The 17,564-nt window shown below is 38.2% G+C and overlaps 1 protein-coding gene across 1 annotated transcript; it reads left to right on the top strand.

The window, feature by feature from the left end:
• frk (fyn-related Src family tyrosine kinase) lies at positions 1 to 13,614 on the top strand. Its single transcript, XM_067572427.1, has 8 exons — positions 1 to 660; positions 2,755 to 2,876; positions 4,732 to 4,895; positions 5,041 to 5,209; positions 6,933 to 7,091; positions 10,625 to 10,806; positions 11,044 to 11,209; positions 11,396 to 13,614. Exons 1-8 carry the CDS (start codon positions 242 to 244, stop codon positions 11,602 to 11,604), a joined length of 1,590 nt encoding a protein of 529 aa, XP_067428528.1. The 5' UTR covers positions 1 to 241; the 3' UTR covers positions 11,605 to 13,614.
• The last annotated feature ends 3,950 nt before the right edge of the window (positions 13,615 to 17,564 follow it).

Raw genomic sequence — 17,564 nt, 5'->3', positions numbered from 1 at the left:
GAGCCGCTCCCCATTCCTGGACAGATGCAGGTGATTGGCACCCGACCCAAATCTCAACCAGGAAACTGAAAAGTTGAAGTGGCAGTCCTCCCTCAGAGAAGAATTATTTTGTCAGCTGTGAGCGTGCGTTGAGGTCAAAGACCACTGCTATCCTGGGATTATTAAAATGACTGTTTGTTTTATGGAATGCGGATTCTCCCAAACTATTTCCGTCTTCATTCCTGAGACAGAATGACTTGCGATGGCTGACAACCATAATATGGAGATCCAAATGAGGTGTTCTGTGTGTTGGGAGGGTTTTTTGGCATGTTTTAGAAAGCCGAGCCAATCTTTAGATGTGAGCAGGCGTCAGGACAAAGACAGATCTGACACTGTTATTGAAAATCCCGGTGCACAAATCTCAGAACGGGACTTTCAATTAAACAGGTCTTTACCGCCACTGCCCGTTGAGAATCCCAGGAATCATTACATCGCCCTGTATGATTACTCTGCTCGCACTGAGGAGGACTTGAGCTTCAACTCCGGGGATACTTTGGAGGCTCTGGATAAAAGTGCTGGTGATTGGTGGTTTGCCAAAGCGCTCACCGGGATTTCAGCCTCCAAACAGGGATATATCCCCGCTAATTATGTGGCACCTGTGGAGAGTATCGATGCAGAACCGTAAGTATAACTGCTGGTCATCACCCCTGCTGTCTGTATCACAAGATTCATAATACAGACATCTTAGACTTCCCTTTTTTGTTTCTACTGTAAAATGCTTAAAATAAATTTTATTTCCAAGGCTGCTTACATAAAAAAAAAACTTCCAGTCTTATTCAACACATCTAATCTGTGGTTTTCCAGCTGTAAATTGACTGTTAAAGATTTTGGAATACCCTCTGACAAATATACAATTATGAGTCCACTATTAATCTAGTTATTTTATGATATGCAAAAGAGGTAAGACATTATAAAATTCTGTTCTGCTGATCACTGTGTTCAGTGTTGGCTTACACTAGTTAATAATTGTCTGTGAGCAGGAAGTGTAGACTCACGGGTTAATAATTCCCATGAGGGAAAGGCCCCAAAAACATCAACAGTGCAGTAAAATGCCTTTGTTGGCATTCCATGGGCAACTTTATGGGCTGTTTAACTATCCTGACAACATCCTTCTGAACAGATACAGAAACTAGGTACTTGACCTTTTTCAATTTGGTTGCCGGTAGCCATTTAAAAGTTTAGTAAGGGCTTTGACATGTTCAGATACTGTACAAAAAAAAAAAAAAGTTTTTTCTTTATTGCCATGTATAGCTGAATTATTTTATAGGTCAGTTGAAAACACAAGAAAATAGTCCGAAACAATTGATGTGTTCTCAACCTACTTGGCATCTCACTGAAACCTGTTTCTGCCTGTTTTCTGCTGTACACAGGTTTTTCCAGTTTTGTTTAAAAATAAAAATAGTCTTGATCGGTGAAGGTATCACGTCACAGTTTCACCAAGTCACAGATTTGATGGACATGATATAAAATAGAAAAGAATTAATTCCATAATACACTGACATACTGTAGGATCATGCTGCTTATCACATCTAGTAGCAAGCCTTTATCAATCAGAGTGACAAACTGTGTGTAATGTTAAACGTCATCATGTTTTCATTCTTGTACTGGCTCACCTGTAGCAAGCTTGACCTGATTTACCTGTAAGAGATTCTTGACTTGTGGATTGAGCTTTTGGTTAGATGTCATTGGCTGCTTTAGTGTCTCTCAGTTTAATCAGGGCTGGATTAATCTGCTTGGGGGACCTGTGGCAGTTGTTAGCCCCCATTGACCCCCTTGCTTAATGTGAGTATCCAGTAGTCATTTGTGGTCATTATATTAAGGAGTATGCATCATGTCGGCACAATATAGACTGAAATAATAGTATAATAATAATAGAAAGAAAGTCCATTAGGGATGAAGCTGGTATTATTCTATATAATTTTTATTGTCAACAAATATGATGAAAAAAACCAGCACTCCATAGCGTTTTCCATTACTTCCTGACTTCCCTACCTTGTCTCTTCCCATTGGTTCCTACTGAAGCATTTGTTGGGGACTATTTTCAGTTTGCGGATGAATCCACATTTGGTGCACTAGTGAGTATTTCTGGCAGCGGGATGGTGTGTGTGGGATGGAGTCAAAATAAACTACAGTGTGAGTGTGTTCATGGCAATGTAGGAACATGTCATGCAATGCAACAGTGTGACTCATTGATGTGTTTTTTAATAGTTTTTGGACAACAATGGAGCTCTGTGGCACAGAGGAATAAGATATATCAGCCTTTGATACACAGACGATACTTATTAGTAGATAAATTTATTGTTGGTTTTGATGTTTTCATGGGATTTGTTGACAATAAGTAAATAAGTAGAATATCTCCAGAGTTATCTTTCAAGACTGGATTTTAAGATTTTGTGATGAAGTAGGATGCAGGTGTTATAGCCTAGTCTTACCAAACCAATTTGCAAGCAATCAAACTACCACAAAGTAATTGTAACCTTCAGCCTTTAGGCTCTCTGATGGTCTGAATCCCCTGGGCGGCTGCTTTGCCTGGTTGTCTGAATCACATATAGTCAAACCTTTGATTAGTTGAAAGTTGTATTGTTAAGTTAGTAAGACATTCATAAAATTCATAATTTGATCTTTTAAAAAATATTTTCCAGCTTTAACTTGCAATAGTCAGAAATAGCCGTATGTTTGACCAGCCTTGTTTGTTTGCTTAAATTCTGGTTGCAGATGGTATTTTCACGACACCAAGAGGCAGGATGCAGAGAAGATGCTGTTGGCTGGAAGGAACGAACAAGGCGCCTTCCTCATCAGGGACTGTGAAAGTCAGAAAGGAGAGCTCTCCCTCTCGGGTGAGTTAAGACAAGACTATAGCAGCTCCAGCTTAAAAAAAACAAAAAAAAAACACCCTGTCAAGTAGATTTTACACCTTTTGTTGATATGTTTATTTAAAACAGGCAATGCAGATTCATATTCAGTATTAAAGTGAGAGTATGTAACTTTTGAAGGAAAAAATAATCTTCTTTCAAACAAAAAGTGAATTGTTAATTGTTAAAAGTTAATTGCTCAATTCAGCAAAGCCAGTTGTGGCTAACGTTAGCTAGTTTTTTTATTTATTTATTGCTGTTCACAGTAACTGTAAAATTGTTGAGACACTTCTCTGACTTTATGACTCTTCTCTACTTGAGATTCTGTGAGACTGCAGACTGTTACATTGTTGGCAAAAGTTAGCTACATGAGCATGAATAACATTTAAAGAGTCATTGTGCCAGTGTTAGCTAGCCAGCTAATTTTCACCCGTAGTCCCTACAACTAAAAGTAGAGCTAAACTGAAACAGAACAGGCTTTATGTATCAGAATATTTATTCACCTATAATGACTTAAGAACTTATTTGGTGCCGTAATGTCGGAAAAATATTCCAAAAGCACTGCCAACAAATTTTGGTGTGATAAACATTATTTTCCCAGATAGCTCATGCAAGTTAGCATACTGCTGTTTGTATACTTCTCTGTCACAAAACACACATTCCCTAATAGCCGGGCATTGTCCAGTGACTCACTCTTTCCCTCAGTTGACTCCAGTGATTGATGATTGTAAGGTCATCAAGTTAAATAAATAAAGTCTCTGCTCCCATAAAACCAGTGTGATAACTTTATCTCTCTTTGTTCTAATCTATCTTTTCACTTTGGCATTGCTCCTTCCCACACTCCTTCCTTCCATCATGGCCGAATTCTTTCCATGTTCATTTATTAAACTCAATTCATGAGCTGATTCATTCCACAATCACTAACTCCAGCTTCATTCACCAATTGTACGTGTTAACCAGGTAAATGAATAGGTGAAAACATACTGTATTTTCCCCTTTGATAATTCTACACAGGTAATTAAATGGAATCCACAATATTGATTGAGCAGTTATTGGTTTACTAATATTGGCCAATATATGACTTCAGCTATTGTATCTGTAATTAATGCACAGTTAATTCAGGAAATGCTGACCGATGTTTTTAATTTATGAAAAGCATAAAAGCATTCTTTTTAACATATAACACAAATATAACACAAAATTCAGAAGAATTACAAAAGGGGGAAAAAACTTTTTACAGCCAACCATGTCTCCTAGAAATTACATTTATATGTTACTAAATTGCACCAGCAAATACATTTGGAAGAAAATGTAATGCCTGAATTACATTTTCTGTCAACTATTTAACCTACATGGCAAGTCTCAAAAGTGTTGATACTGAACGTAAGAGGAAAATATTCAGTGACAATGTATTTTATTTGTTTTCTGTCAAAATATGCAATTTTGCAAAGAGGGAAAGGGTCATGGTCTTTGTTTAATACTGAAAAAGTCCGCAGTGACTTATGTCTTGTACACCCATCACTCCTGACCACCTCCCTCTGACTTCAGTGTGGTATATGAATTAAATAAAAAAATATTGCCTGTGAACATGGCAGCAATTAGGTTTGTTAATGAAAAAATAATTGGGAAAACAACTTAGTATATAAACATAATTTCTAGCAGAAAGGGGTATGTTGTTCTGCAACATAACCACATACTTATGATTCATTAAGAATAATTTTGTTTTAATTATAATAATAATTATAATAATCTTTATGTATTTGTGTACTGTATGTTTGAGGCCATGCTACTGTATAATGACATCAGCAAGTCAAAGGTATCACTGCATGTTGTCTTTCAGTGCTGGACAATGGGAGGGTGAAGCATTACAAGCTGAAAAAACTGGAAAACGGTCGCTACTTTGTGTCGAGGACCAAGGATTTTGCAACACTGAAGGACTTAGTGCTACATTACTCCGGACAGTCAGATGGCCTCTGTGTGCGTCTGAGTGAACCATGCAGAAAGGTAAAACACAAAACAAATACATCTTTGGTCAGTTTGACTTATTTATATTGTATGAAGTCATTGTGTCACCTCAGTAACTTTGATGTTCCATCAGCTGAAGTCTTATTGCTTTACTCACAAATAGTGGCTCTTCCTGTATGTGTAGATGGAGGCCCCACAGACTCACGGTCTGTCCTACAACACGGTGGACCAATGGGAGATTGACCGCAAATCCATCAGGCTGGGGATGAAGCTGGGAGCCGGTCAGTTTGGAGAAGTCTTTGAGGGCCTGTGGAACGACAGCACAGCAGTCGCAGTGAAGACCCTCAAACCTGGTACACACCTCTTGCTTTTCATCGAGTGGCAGAAAGTCTAATGTCTACTTCTCTCTGAATGAAGGTGTTATCTGTCATGATATAAAGAGTACTTCTATTTTATTTGTATAGCACCAATCCAAAAACAGAGCTTTTAAAGAATACAAAACACACAAAAATGTCATTGTGATTCATTTTAATAATAATTTAGATTTTATGGATTATGTCAACAATACATGATCAGTAAAATGTGAAAATTAATTCTACATCTCAGCTCTCAGAGATCTCTCCTGACTTTCTGGACACAGGTTTAGTGTGAGAAGCAAAGCAAGAGACGTCATAAAGTTGCCAAGATGCCAGATGGTCAAGGTTTGGTCTCAGAAGTGAGAGGATACAATTACGCTAAAAAAGGGACACATTTTGATAAAATTGGTTATTATGCCTTCCATAATAATAGTAGTATAGAAAAAAAATCCCTTTTCCCGTGCATGAGCAGTGGCATTTTCTTTACACGGAACTGCTCTCCAGGGACTGAAAACATGATTACTGTTATTAGTCTTTGGAGCCATTTCTAAACAAACTAATGTAACCATAATCTTTGTGGTGAATCAACATGTCATCCAGTGCAGCGGTGTGGCTCATTGATGTGTTTAATAGTTTTTGGACAACAACGGAAGTCTACAGCACAGAGGAATAAGATATGTCGGGCTTTGGATACACACACAATACTTGAAAGTAGGATTAGTTCATTGTAGGTTTGGCTCTGCCATTTGTTGACATTAAGAAAAATACAGAAAACTGCCTTATCCTTTAAGCATTTTGCTTTGAGCACACAGTAATAACTGCAGATGACTCAGATGGGTGTATCAACATTTTTATCAACTCAGATCTTCTCTAATCTACACTAAGGTGGCTGGACAGTAAGAGAACAATGGTCATAGAATATCAATAAATAGAAACTCAACCTGAAACAATTAAAGTGAGAGGCACAAAAAGATTGGATTTTGAAAAGTGAGGGGGTATTGTCTCCCCATCCCCAGTTGAAGTTATGCCATGCAGATTGTGCAGGAAGAAACAGAAGTTATCATTTTGAATTTGCTGAATTATTTGTCAGAATCTTTGCATTGCAGTGGAAGGAGAGGACACTGTACATGATATTACCAAGAAAGACCAATTGAAAAGAAAAGAAAACCTAAGCACCTAAGTTGGAGCCCTGTGGGACCTCAGATGTAATTTCCTGTTCTCACTGAGAGTGATGTTGGATTAAGATAGGACCTAAACTAAAGATTTAACCCTAGACAATCACCCAGTGCTCTATGCAATCAAGTCAACATCAACTGCTGTAGTCTTTGATATTATAAAGGTTTTATTCCATGTGGCTATCATTGGTATCTGTGTGGACACTTCCACTCTCTAGAATAAGAATAAGCTAAATTCTACACTAAGATTATCTGGTAATGGATTTACAATTGTAAGCAGGCACAATTAGTTGTTTGGAATAAATGTAAAAGGAACTGGATAGTTATAATTAGTAGCAAAGGCTGAACAGACCAAAACAAAACTACAAAAAACTGCAACACCTGCAGAATCTGAGTGTTCATTGACAGAAAACCCAAGGATCTGTGTTAAAGTGAGTGTAGAAATATTACACGACATACTGAGTATCACCAAAGATGTCACTAACCACGCAATCACAAAGTCAAAGTTTGGCTCCTAATATTCTACCTATGAACAACTGTCTTAGGTACCATGGACCCTGAGGACTTCCTGAGAGAGGCTCAGATCATGAAGAGACTGCGGCACCCTAAGCTGATCCAGCTGTACGCTGTCTGTACCATGGAGGAGCCCATCTACATCGTCACAGAGCTGATGAAGCACGGCAGCCTTCTGGACTACCTGCAGAGTAAGACGGCCCTGCTTTCATCTACACACATGATTATTAGTTATTACTACTTTATGATGGGATCAGAGTCCATCACTGCTGCTGCTGCTGGTCTTTGGAAACAATCTCACAAGCTGTGGTAAAGGTCAGGCTGCAGTACAGAGAGTTATCCCAGGGCAAGAGAAACATTTTACATCCTACAGTTTGTCCCTATTTCTACTCTACTTCATTCAAAGAGTTTATCTTTTACTTAATTTTTTTTTAGATTTTAATGCTGAATGCTGGTTGAATGCTTATAGGTCTTGTTTTTCAGGCTTCTACTTTAATAACTCAGCTTAAATTAATAAGAAAAAATACTGTAGATCTAAGTGTTTGACTGACTCAGATCTTACTGATGTCTAGCTGCAGGAGTCAAGCTCACTCTGCTCTGATGTGTACTAATGTTAACCTAGTTTTATCATGGTATTAAGCTTGCATGACATGACAAGTTGAGATCATGTCGAGGAAGAGAATTGTTTTGATTGCTTGCTTTTTACAGCTGGTTAATGTCATCGGTTAGTCATCTTGTGTGTATGTGTGTGTTGTTTCTGCTGTAAAAATCTGCCTGCAGAGTAGCACGTAGTATGTCTAAATCCATGTTAATAAACATGGTGGGAGACATTTTGCCTTAATTGGACAGTTTTGTCAGCATAGTGACAGGAAAAATGGTGATCGGAAAAGGAGGATGATGTGATGAAAGTCCAAGGATGGGCTCAAACCAGGTACGTCATGGTAACAGATGTCTCATAAAGTATCATTTAAGCCAGGCTTACTTCACTAAGTCATGGTTATTTTCAGGAAATTCTGTTTCGTAAATGAGGTTTAAATAAATTACCATGGAAACTCATCCTCAAGAGTAGCCTGGGTCCTGTTCAAGCTTTACCTCAGTGTTACTGTCAATCTGACAGATACAATATAAAGTTCCTCCAAAGTTCCTCCTCAGCAGTCCTTCAATACTGATTAAAGGACCAGTGAGTAAGATTTATTGGCATCTAGCGGTGAGGTTGCAGATTGCAACCAAATGAATACACTTCCCCTCCCTCTCCCCTTCCAAAAACATGAAAGGCCCTTTCTAGAGCCAGTGTTTTGGTTTGTACGTTCTGTAGAAACATGGCAGTGCAACATGGTGGCTCTGTGGAAGAGGACCTGCTCACTATGTAGATATAAACAGCTCGTTCTAAGCCAACAAAAACATGATTTTTATTTTCATGGGATTATACACTAATTAAAACATACTTATAAATATTATGTTCCATTTCTGCCAAGTCCGTTCCATTAGATGCCACTAAATCTTACACACTGGTCCATTAACTGTGAACAGACGTCAAACTGTAGCACATGTCAAATTTACAGTTTGACAGACTGTAAGCTGCAGTTATTGCCAACTTAAAATGTGGAGCTCAGACCTTCGAGTTAAGTACCTGCACAGTAATAGTCCATATACAGTATATGCTTCCAGATGCACTGGAATGATTTTTTAGGCTATTTGAGTACTTTGATTAAATTAAAGCTGTTAAATAAGTTTGAAAATTTCAGTGTGTCCAGGCCTTTAACATCTTTTTCATCAGTTTGAGTTCACTGCTGGTTGAGTAGAGATTGAACAATTGAATAGTATATTGAAAGAAAATTGACTGGTAACTATGTTCATGATTGATTAATTGCTATTTTTCAAGCAAAAATGCCAAACGTTCTCTGGTTCCAGCCTCTCCAATGTGAGGATTTTATGCTTCTTTTCCATATATGATAGTACATAGAATATCTTTGGGTTATGGATTGGTGGTTGGGTAGAACAAGCAATTTGATTATGTCATGTTGGGCTTTGGTTGATTACTTGATTTACTGATTACTCCTAGAATGGGGTTGTTGTTTTTTCTGGGAGCTAATAATTGTTAGACTCAGCAGTATAGAATTACAGGAAAGAACAGAGATTCCTGGATGGACTTAAACATCATGGTAGCAAGTTCAAATGCTGGGTCACCAGTCCCTGTTTTTTCAGTGTTGCTCTATGAACAAAACAAAACAATACAGTATAGAAACAATTAGAGTGGAAAGAGGGTGACCCTGACGATGATTAGTATTTTGACTAAAGAACTTTTGTCTGCTTAGTTTCTGACCTTGTCTGCTTGCTGTGGCATGTGTAGCGTCCTCGTAGACAGACGTGCTGTGCTGTAGTGTGAAAGATGTAGTGTCACTTCCAATCAGAGTGATGGTCACTCTGAGGAGCAGTCATGTGGAATTGATGTCTGCAGCCCTGAGACAGTCTGTATGGTGGCCCACATCAACCATAATTCACCACACACTCTCCTACTGTAACATCTCAGAGAAAAGTCACATAAGTATAATGCATAATGTGGACTGTTGCCATATATTCTCTCTCTATATTTGTTATGTATTTGCTTTTATGACTTCTAGTTAGACATAGTCCCTGGCCAGATGTTTCATAGGTTTTCTAAAGGTTAAAGGTGTTTTAGTAATTCTCACTGATTAGATCTCTGCTCAGGTTGAAGTTTGGCACAGCTATGGAGGGAATTAATTGAGGTCACCAAAGTCAGGATCATTACATTATCCTACCTTAACCCCTAATTCACACATACAGGGTCAAAGTGTCAGCCAGCGCTCATTATTTATGTATTTATTTAAGTTTTTATTATTTTTATGAGGATAAGTAGACATGACAGGGTAATGCCACATACCACAGCATTTATGGGGTAAGCTAGTTTGCAATGCCCACTAGATTGGACTTAATACAAATATACAAAACTCAACACATACAAAACAACACAATGTTACAATAAAAATTAAAAGCACTTGGTCACTCATGACTGATCCCTTTTTACAATTTATTTCAGCTTGAGATTCATAGTCATGATATTCTGGTCAGTTATTCTCTTACTGAATATGAAGTAGTTAATTTCCCCAGCAATGTGTTTCCACTTATTCAAGTACCAGTGCTCTAAAGTCAAACCTTTCTTAACTTCCTCACATTGTGCTGTTGGGCAACTTCTGAGGCTTGGAGTTGTGGTATGCAGCACCGGGATGTTTTTCGAGATGAAGCACACACAACAGTGTCTACAGTTATTACAGTATGGATTTCTACAAGACTTTAAATGAAAAAGCCATAAATCCATGCTTCCTCATTGTCAGTACAGTCAAGAATAATGCTGCTCATAACAAGGTTTTAAATTGATGTGAGGCTGTAAAAAAATCCTCTAAAAGTTCATAAAATCCCTCTAAAGAAAATGAACAAAGCAGTTTGACCCTGTTCATCTTTAATAAGATTTGTCATATTGCCATAATGGGGGCAAAGGGTCAGGGGAGTGGCCTGCCAACTTCAAGCAAAAAAAGTTAATAGAAATAAGTGGAAATGTGTCTTTATAGATAAAGGAAATTGCTCTGGATTAAAATAAATAGGCCAAATAATTCCTTTTTGAAAACATTTTCTTACTTAGTTTGCCACGTTATAGCTCTACATATATGACTATGACTCACTGTGTGGCTCTCTACCCTGATTTCAGAGGACAAGGGTACCAAACTGCGTATCTCTGACCAGATTGAGATGGCTGCTCAGGTGGCAGCCGGCATGGCTTACCTGGAGTTACAGAACTACATCCACCGAGACCTGGCAGCCAGGAACGTGTTGGTGGGGGAGAACAACATCTGCAAGGTGGCTGACTTTGGCCTGGCCAGGGTCTTCATGGTGGGTTTTACACTTACTGTGCAACTTTATTGTATGTAGCAAGAATCGTAGTTCCCTTAACTAATTACAAAAAATGTAAATGTATATCTAAAAAACTGTTGCATCAACTTATCATACAACCACCCCTCACGCATCAAATATCCCTCCAACGACCAGTTATGTCCTGCCATGATAGAAAAGTGCAAAGCTGACTGACTGAAGTTAAAATCTGTATTGTCTGCCTTGTTCTGTTTCTAGAAAGAGAATGAAAATGTGTACGAAGCCAAAGAAGGCACCAAATTCCCTGTGAAATGGACCGCTCCTGAGGCCATCCATGACAACAAGTTCACCATCAAATCTGACATTTGGTCCTTTGGCATTTTATTGTATGAGATCATGACATTTGGCCAAATGCCTTACCCAGGTAAGACTTTCATCATCCAGATTCTCTGAACATGGAAATTTCCCCAAAAAAATGGTCCTGGTGTATTCAAAATTGCCAGACAGTTAGATTGTTGATTGTCCTATGAATTGTGTAACTCAAAAGTCTCAAAACCCTCCAGGCTGACATTGTTAGATCAGTAATCACGTCCCTCTGTCGTTATTCCAGGCATGACAAACTACGTGGTGGTCCAGAAGCTTGCCGAGAACTACAGGATGTCGTGCCCTCCCAGCTGCCCCAAAGTCATGTATGACATCATGATGGATTGCTGGAAGGAGAACGAGCAGGACCGGCCCACGTTCGAGACCCTGCAGTGGAAGCTGGAGGACTTCTTCGACTTGGACGTGACCTCCTACGACGATGCCAACCGTTATTAGAACATTGACGGGGCTGTGACATGTTGAAAGACGAAAGGAACCAAAAAACATTCTGTATGCAGCGAAACAAAATCAAATCCACTTGAATCTAGACATCAATGATGTTTCTATGAAATAACAGATTCTAAAGTAATTTGAGATTCCACTCTGTGTGGTAAAATGAAGGATCTATAATGTCTTGCATGTGAATACTGTGACTGTAAGTGTGACATGCAGTGAGGAAGCTTTTACTACAGCAACAGTCAGTTGTGACACTTGTTTTGCTTGTTTTGCTTTGTTTGACAACTGAATGCACTTTCAGACAGGCAGTGTATGCGTCTAGCCTAACTCTTACAGCACACTTGACTGGAAGAGGCTGCTTTCAACAGAGCCTGAAAGCTGCTATCTGTTCATCTTGACGAACCAGTTCTTCATACACTCGCCATAGCAGCATAGCGGGCATTCTTTCCACTGGCTACCTGCCAAGTTATTATCGGAAGATACCTGAGAGGATTTAATCATGGTCACTTACAAGCTGTAAGAAACTGTGTCTTAGAGGGGTCACTGAGTGAGTAGCAGGTGTCCTGTTCCTGATTGCATATGTATATGATGTTAACATTATTCAAAGGTAGGTGACTGCCCATTAAATGAAAGCAGAATAACATACTAACAAACACTAGTTCTTTTCTTACATAAAAACTATTTTACTCTAGAGACAGGTTTACGCCTTCATTACATAATCGAGCTATTTGATGTTAAGCTTTTGTCTTTGTGCCACTCCAATAATTTCTACAAGAGAGCTAAAAACAAAGAACATGATCAGGTTAGTTCAGTACAGAGCCCAGCAGGTGTTAGGGAGAAAAAATAACACTAAATTGTTGCACACAGATTATTAAATTGTGTACTAGAATGATTCATTCATGCATAAAACTACTCAAACCTGTTGTTGAAATAATAATTTGTCCTCACCAATTAACAGAACATAATAATATCAACATTTTGACTGTTTTGATTTGTTTAAAGTGGGATTATGTAACTTTTGAAAGAAGAAATAATGCATTGTTCCTTTTACAATTTAAAAGTTTAATTTATAAGCAATAAATCTCCCCCTTTTCTAAAGTCAGCACTCCACACATTCAGATAGATATTGTTGTGTAACATAACTGAGTCAGTTCAATGACTCTTCTCTGCTTGTGCTATTGTTACACTACATTTTACCATCATTCAGTAATTGTCACTTGTGGCCACAGTGGCTGTTATTCCATAAAAAGTGATAGAGTTTCATGTCAAAGTTACCTTAACAGTGCAAAATGTACAGTGAAAGTTGTCAGGCCAACTGTTCAATTGTAAATGAGCCACTTGGATTGAGTACATGTTTTATTTTTTGGACAGATATGTGGCTGTACTTTGGAGTTTCCCTGTTTAAACAATGTTGTATTAACTTTGGCACCCCTTACAATCTATTAGGATCACGCAAAATTGTTAACTTGTGCACATAAATTAGGTCATTTGAAAGCACAAACAGTTTGTCTCCTTAAGACCTGCCAGGCTTTGTGTGTTTGGTAGTCCGTGGCTCCATACAGCCCCCAAATCATCAAGTCTACTCCTGGTCGCTACCCATTGATATCTGCTTGCATAGCAGTGTGCATTTAGTTGAATGCATTTTTTCTGTTAGTCTTATTTATGTGGGACCTACAGTGTAATGGCTCGATGACTGAACAATGTTGTGACACTGGACTTACTGTAATTCCTGCTTTTTTTAAAAATGATTCTGTTGTAAAGTTGTAAAGCTGCTCTGAGATACAGCTACAACATTGAAAAGACAGATGATGACTAATCAGACATATATATATATATATTTAACTAGCTGAATCTGGTGGATTTTCTCATGTTCTGATTATTTTGTATGTTTTTAGAGTCTTGAACAAAATCTTGTTAATTGTACATAACCATGGCAGTGTTTTATACAATACTGTATTTTAACATGATTATCCTTTATGTATAACAAAATAAAGTGAATTGTATTCCGTATGATGTTTGTCTGATTATTAGTTTGGTGATTTGGGGCTAAATTGCAGTTATAGATCTTGTTTATTAAAGGAAAGATTCACAATTTTTCAAGTGTGTCTTAAAACAACAGTCAGGTGCTCATATGAACAATGAAAGAGGTTTACCTCGCTGTAATCATTCCTCCTGTTCATCCTGGCTGTTAAAAGATCCCCTTCAAATGTGCTTTCAATGTAAGTGATGGAGGCCAAAATCCACAGTGTGTCCACACAGTCATTTTGTGCAAAAATGCATTTAAAAGTTGTTCTGAAGCTTATATGAGGCTTCAGCAGTCTTTAGTCATATCAAGTCCCCTCTTTGTGTTTCCCACTAAAAAGACTGTAACATTGAAATATATCTACTTGATTTGACTCATTTGGACGCTGAAGCTTCATATTAGCTTCAGATAAACTTTTAAATACATTTTTGCACAGAAGGAGGACTGTGGATTTTGTCCCCCATCACTTACATTGTAAGTGTATGAAGAGATCTTCTAATGGTCAGTATGAACAGGAGGAATGATTATGGCAAGAAAAACATGTTTCAATGTTCATTTGGGCTCCTGACTGCTGTTTTAAGACAGACTTGAAAAATTGTTAACCTGTCCTTTAAGTAAACCAACATCAAGTTATAGACCATGGATAAGAATAATATAAATTATAAGCAAATTTTAAAACATTAACTTTATTAGAAATACAGTGGCTGGTTGGTAACAGTATCACTGTTTGTCCAACAGCCTAGATGTAATTTCCCAAACTGGCCACACAGTGGTACTGACACTCCTGTTTACACTCATGCATCATGTCTTCATCCTGATAGCTCACTGTGGACAGCAAATTCACTTAATGTTTGCTAAACTAAAACCAGTCATCTGTGCCTGTTTAACATTAAGCCTTCTGTGTCAATGTAACAGTTAAACAGCTGTTTTAATTTCTGCACTGGATTGCGTCTGATATGTGATAAATGTTTTTGTGTCCTTACTCATATCCCATCACAGTGCAATTACTATTTCTAACCTTGAAATCACAAAAATTAACACACAAAGACTTGGTGATTATATTAAAGTTAAGTTATATTCTTGAGGTGTGTCCGTTGCTGGATACATAAATAAACTAAATATCCTCTCCAGAGATTTCCTGCACTTCCCTCCAGACACATGACTGGAATTACATCAGGAAGTGTCTATATGGGCTGTAGATCAGATGTTTTCTGAAAAGGTTGTTAAGTAGCACTTAAGCCTGACATGTCTAGACTGACATTTTACTGGTTGATTTTAGGAGAATAGGCCACATTTGGCACAGAACAGAAGTAATGGCACTGATGGCGCTATGCATTTTCATTTCCTCTTGACACAATGTAAATGATATGGATGTAATCATAACTATTGTAATTTGAGGCATTTTTAAATAAGATAAAATAGTTTTTGCTCACCAAAGTAAGACCTGTGTGTCACTCTTTCAGTCCAACAATGATGTCATGTCACATCAGAGAAAAGTAGTTTGTCAGCTTCACCTGCATGGCTGTGCTAGCATGTGTTAGCATGCTAACACATGCTGAGGCTAGACCACAAGACAGTCCAGGCTGTCTTTGCCTTCTGTGATCATAACGTTATGGTATTAAACACGCTGATTGTTCAGTGATATGAAAGACACAGCTGTCCTGGGCTGGCTAACTCACTACAGATCAGGAACTGTAATAGTCTTGCTAAGGTTAGTGTTATGGAATTTTCCGTCTTTAGGGGTTACAAATTGGGTTACACTGAGTCAAGCCTGGGCCTTGAGGTCACACTGTAATTCTTAAGCAGGAAGGGGACATATTCTCCTCTCCTTGAGACTCCAGCTGTCTGTGATGTTTTGGGGAAAGCAGAAACAACCTCTCTGATAGAAGGTAAATCAGCATTGCCATGGTCAACAAGGTCGGAGGAGGCTTTCCTAGACAACACAGATAGGTGGAATGTGTAGATTCTATTGACACGGTCAGACATTCAAACCAAAACTGCTGAAGTTCTCAATGCAACGTGACCTAAACTGACACGGGTAAAATGCAGTTCCTTGTTTAGAAACTAGTGAACCAATTAGACTAATTTTTCATATTGTAGGCTGATAAAGACTAGGACTCAGACCTTCAGAGGACAGAACGGAAAGAGACAGCAGTTGCAGATAACTTTGATGTTCGCTATTTCAGTTCTCCTTGGCCAAATACTTCAATAAACATTTTCAGCTTTTAGACATCAAAGGCTTGTGTGGACTTTTCTCCACTGAGGTGCTGACCATCGCTCAAAATATCCACAACAATTAGCACTGTAGGAACAAAAGGCATATTAACTTTATACTAGTGGCTATTATACCTAGCTAACATTAACAGATAATGTAGTTAGCTAGCAAACTAAATGTTGTGACGGGGTGTGCTGTAGGGTGATTTTGTGCAATTACTTTTTGACTTGGTTAACATTAAACCTGCAGTGGAGAACTTCTGTCTCCCCCTTATGGTAGTGAGAGTTATTAATATGACACTGTCGACATGTCCTGTTATGACGTTTGCCAACCGGCTGGTCTCAGCCGGCCAGCAGCTCCTCACAACTCCGGAAATGTCAGCGCAAATTTCCAAAAAGGCGTTATTTGGATAAACTGAGCACATACTGGGAATCTTTACTTTCTCTCCTGAAAAAATATTAAAACTTCATAAAGTGACATATTAACAGTCCTACAGCTTTTAGCCTTGCATACCCAGTATGCCTTGTGGTCCAGCGAGGATACCTGAGGGCTGAGCACTCCTTGTTATCACCCTGCAAGGCGGAGAGCCCCGTGGTTTTAGATGCAGCAGTTCCACACATACGCATGCGCAAGTTTTAACGACAGATGAAAATGGCGGTACAGCGAACGGTAAAATATGTGTAGAATATGAGTGAAGAATTAATAAGATGGTGTTATCTTGAAATGCAGCACTCTAAATTTATATTTCAACGTTACGTTTACTATTTGTTGGTGACCTACTGTTTTGTGTGCAGAGAACCAGCTACTAGACGCAACACTTACCCACCAGCTTTTAGAGGTTGCTAAACTGTATCAAGGCTGCCAACATTATAAAAATAATAGCCCACTTTTCTATTTTATTAAGTAAAATTTGTGTATATTGTATAAAATGAAGGATCTTTTAAAATCAATATAAACATTTATTAATCTAAAACAGCTGTATGCCACACACACACACACACACACACACACAAACAGAAATAGATACATACACTGTTTTTGTTTGTTTTTCTTCCCTGTTGGATCTGGCATTCATGTAGCAGCGCTTGTCTGACCTGCATTTGGGCACACAGTCATGGAAATCTGAGTGGAGAAATAGATTGCTGCTTAAAGCTGTTCACTGTTATGCCACTGGTGTATTTATTTGTTTATAATTCACAAATAATAAGAGTAATAAGAATAGTAGTAGTAGTAGTAATAAGAAAAGTAGGTGATGTTGTTCAGTCTCGCTAAGACTCATGAACTTCATCAGCATGTATTCAGTTTAATTTAGTTTATTGGTTTGAGTGTGGATTAGGAAATATTTTGCATTCAATGGTTGTTTATGGCTATACATGTTTATTGGTAGATAGATAGATAGATAGATATAGATAGATAGATAAATAGATAGATAGATAGATAGATAGATAGATAGATAGATAGATAGATATAGATAGGGTTGACACTCTAGTGGCTTGCAGCATAGGGACAGGTGTGTCGTGGGAAGGCTGTCATGGCTGTGATGCAGGGTTTTCTAAAGTATGAAGAGAAGATGGAGTCACACACAGCACTAACAAATACAACTGGACTGAATTTTTGGAAATTATTTATTACATTAAGTTCATGCGGCCACTACAAGAACTTCATCTTTGGGTGAATCCTTACTGGCTGGTACCCTCCTCTTTCCACTCTGTCTTCAAAGTG

The sequence above is a fragment of the Thunnus thynnus genome, chromosome 18, assembly GCF_963924715.1.
Source record: "Thunnus thynnus chromosome 18, fThuThy2.1, whole genome shotgun sequence".
NCBI lineage: Eukaryota > Metazoa > Chordata > Actinopteri > Scombriformes > Scombridae > Thunnus > Thunnus thynnus.
The sequence above is the reverse complement of the archived record's forward strand: the minus strand, read 5'-3'. Positions and strand labels throughout refer to the sequence as shown.

Bases quoted from the DNA above. Each gene is read 5' to 3' on its own strand.
- frk (XM_067572427.1), top strand. From the start codon at position 242: ATGGCTGACAACCATAATATGGAGATCCAAATGAGGTGTTCTGTGTGT. The intron at 5,210-6,932 runs GTACACACCTCT...CAACTGTCTTAG, and splicing joins AGTGAAGACCCTCAAACCTG to GTACCATGGACCCTGAGGAC. The intron at 7,092-10,624 runs GTAAGACGGCCC...CCCTGATTTCAG, and splicing joins CCTTCTGGACTACCTGCAGA to AGGACAAGGGTACCAAACTG.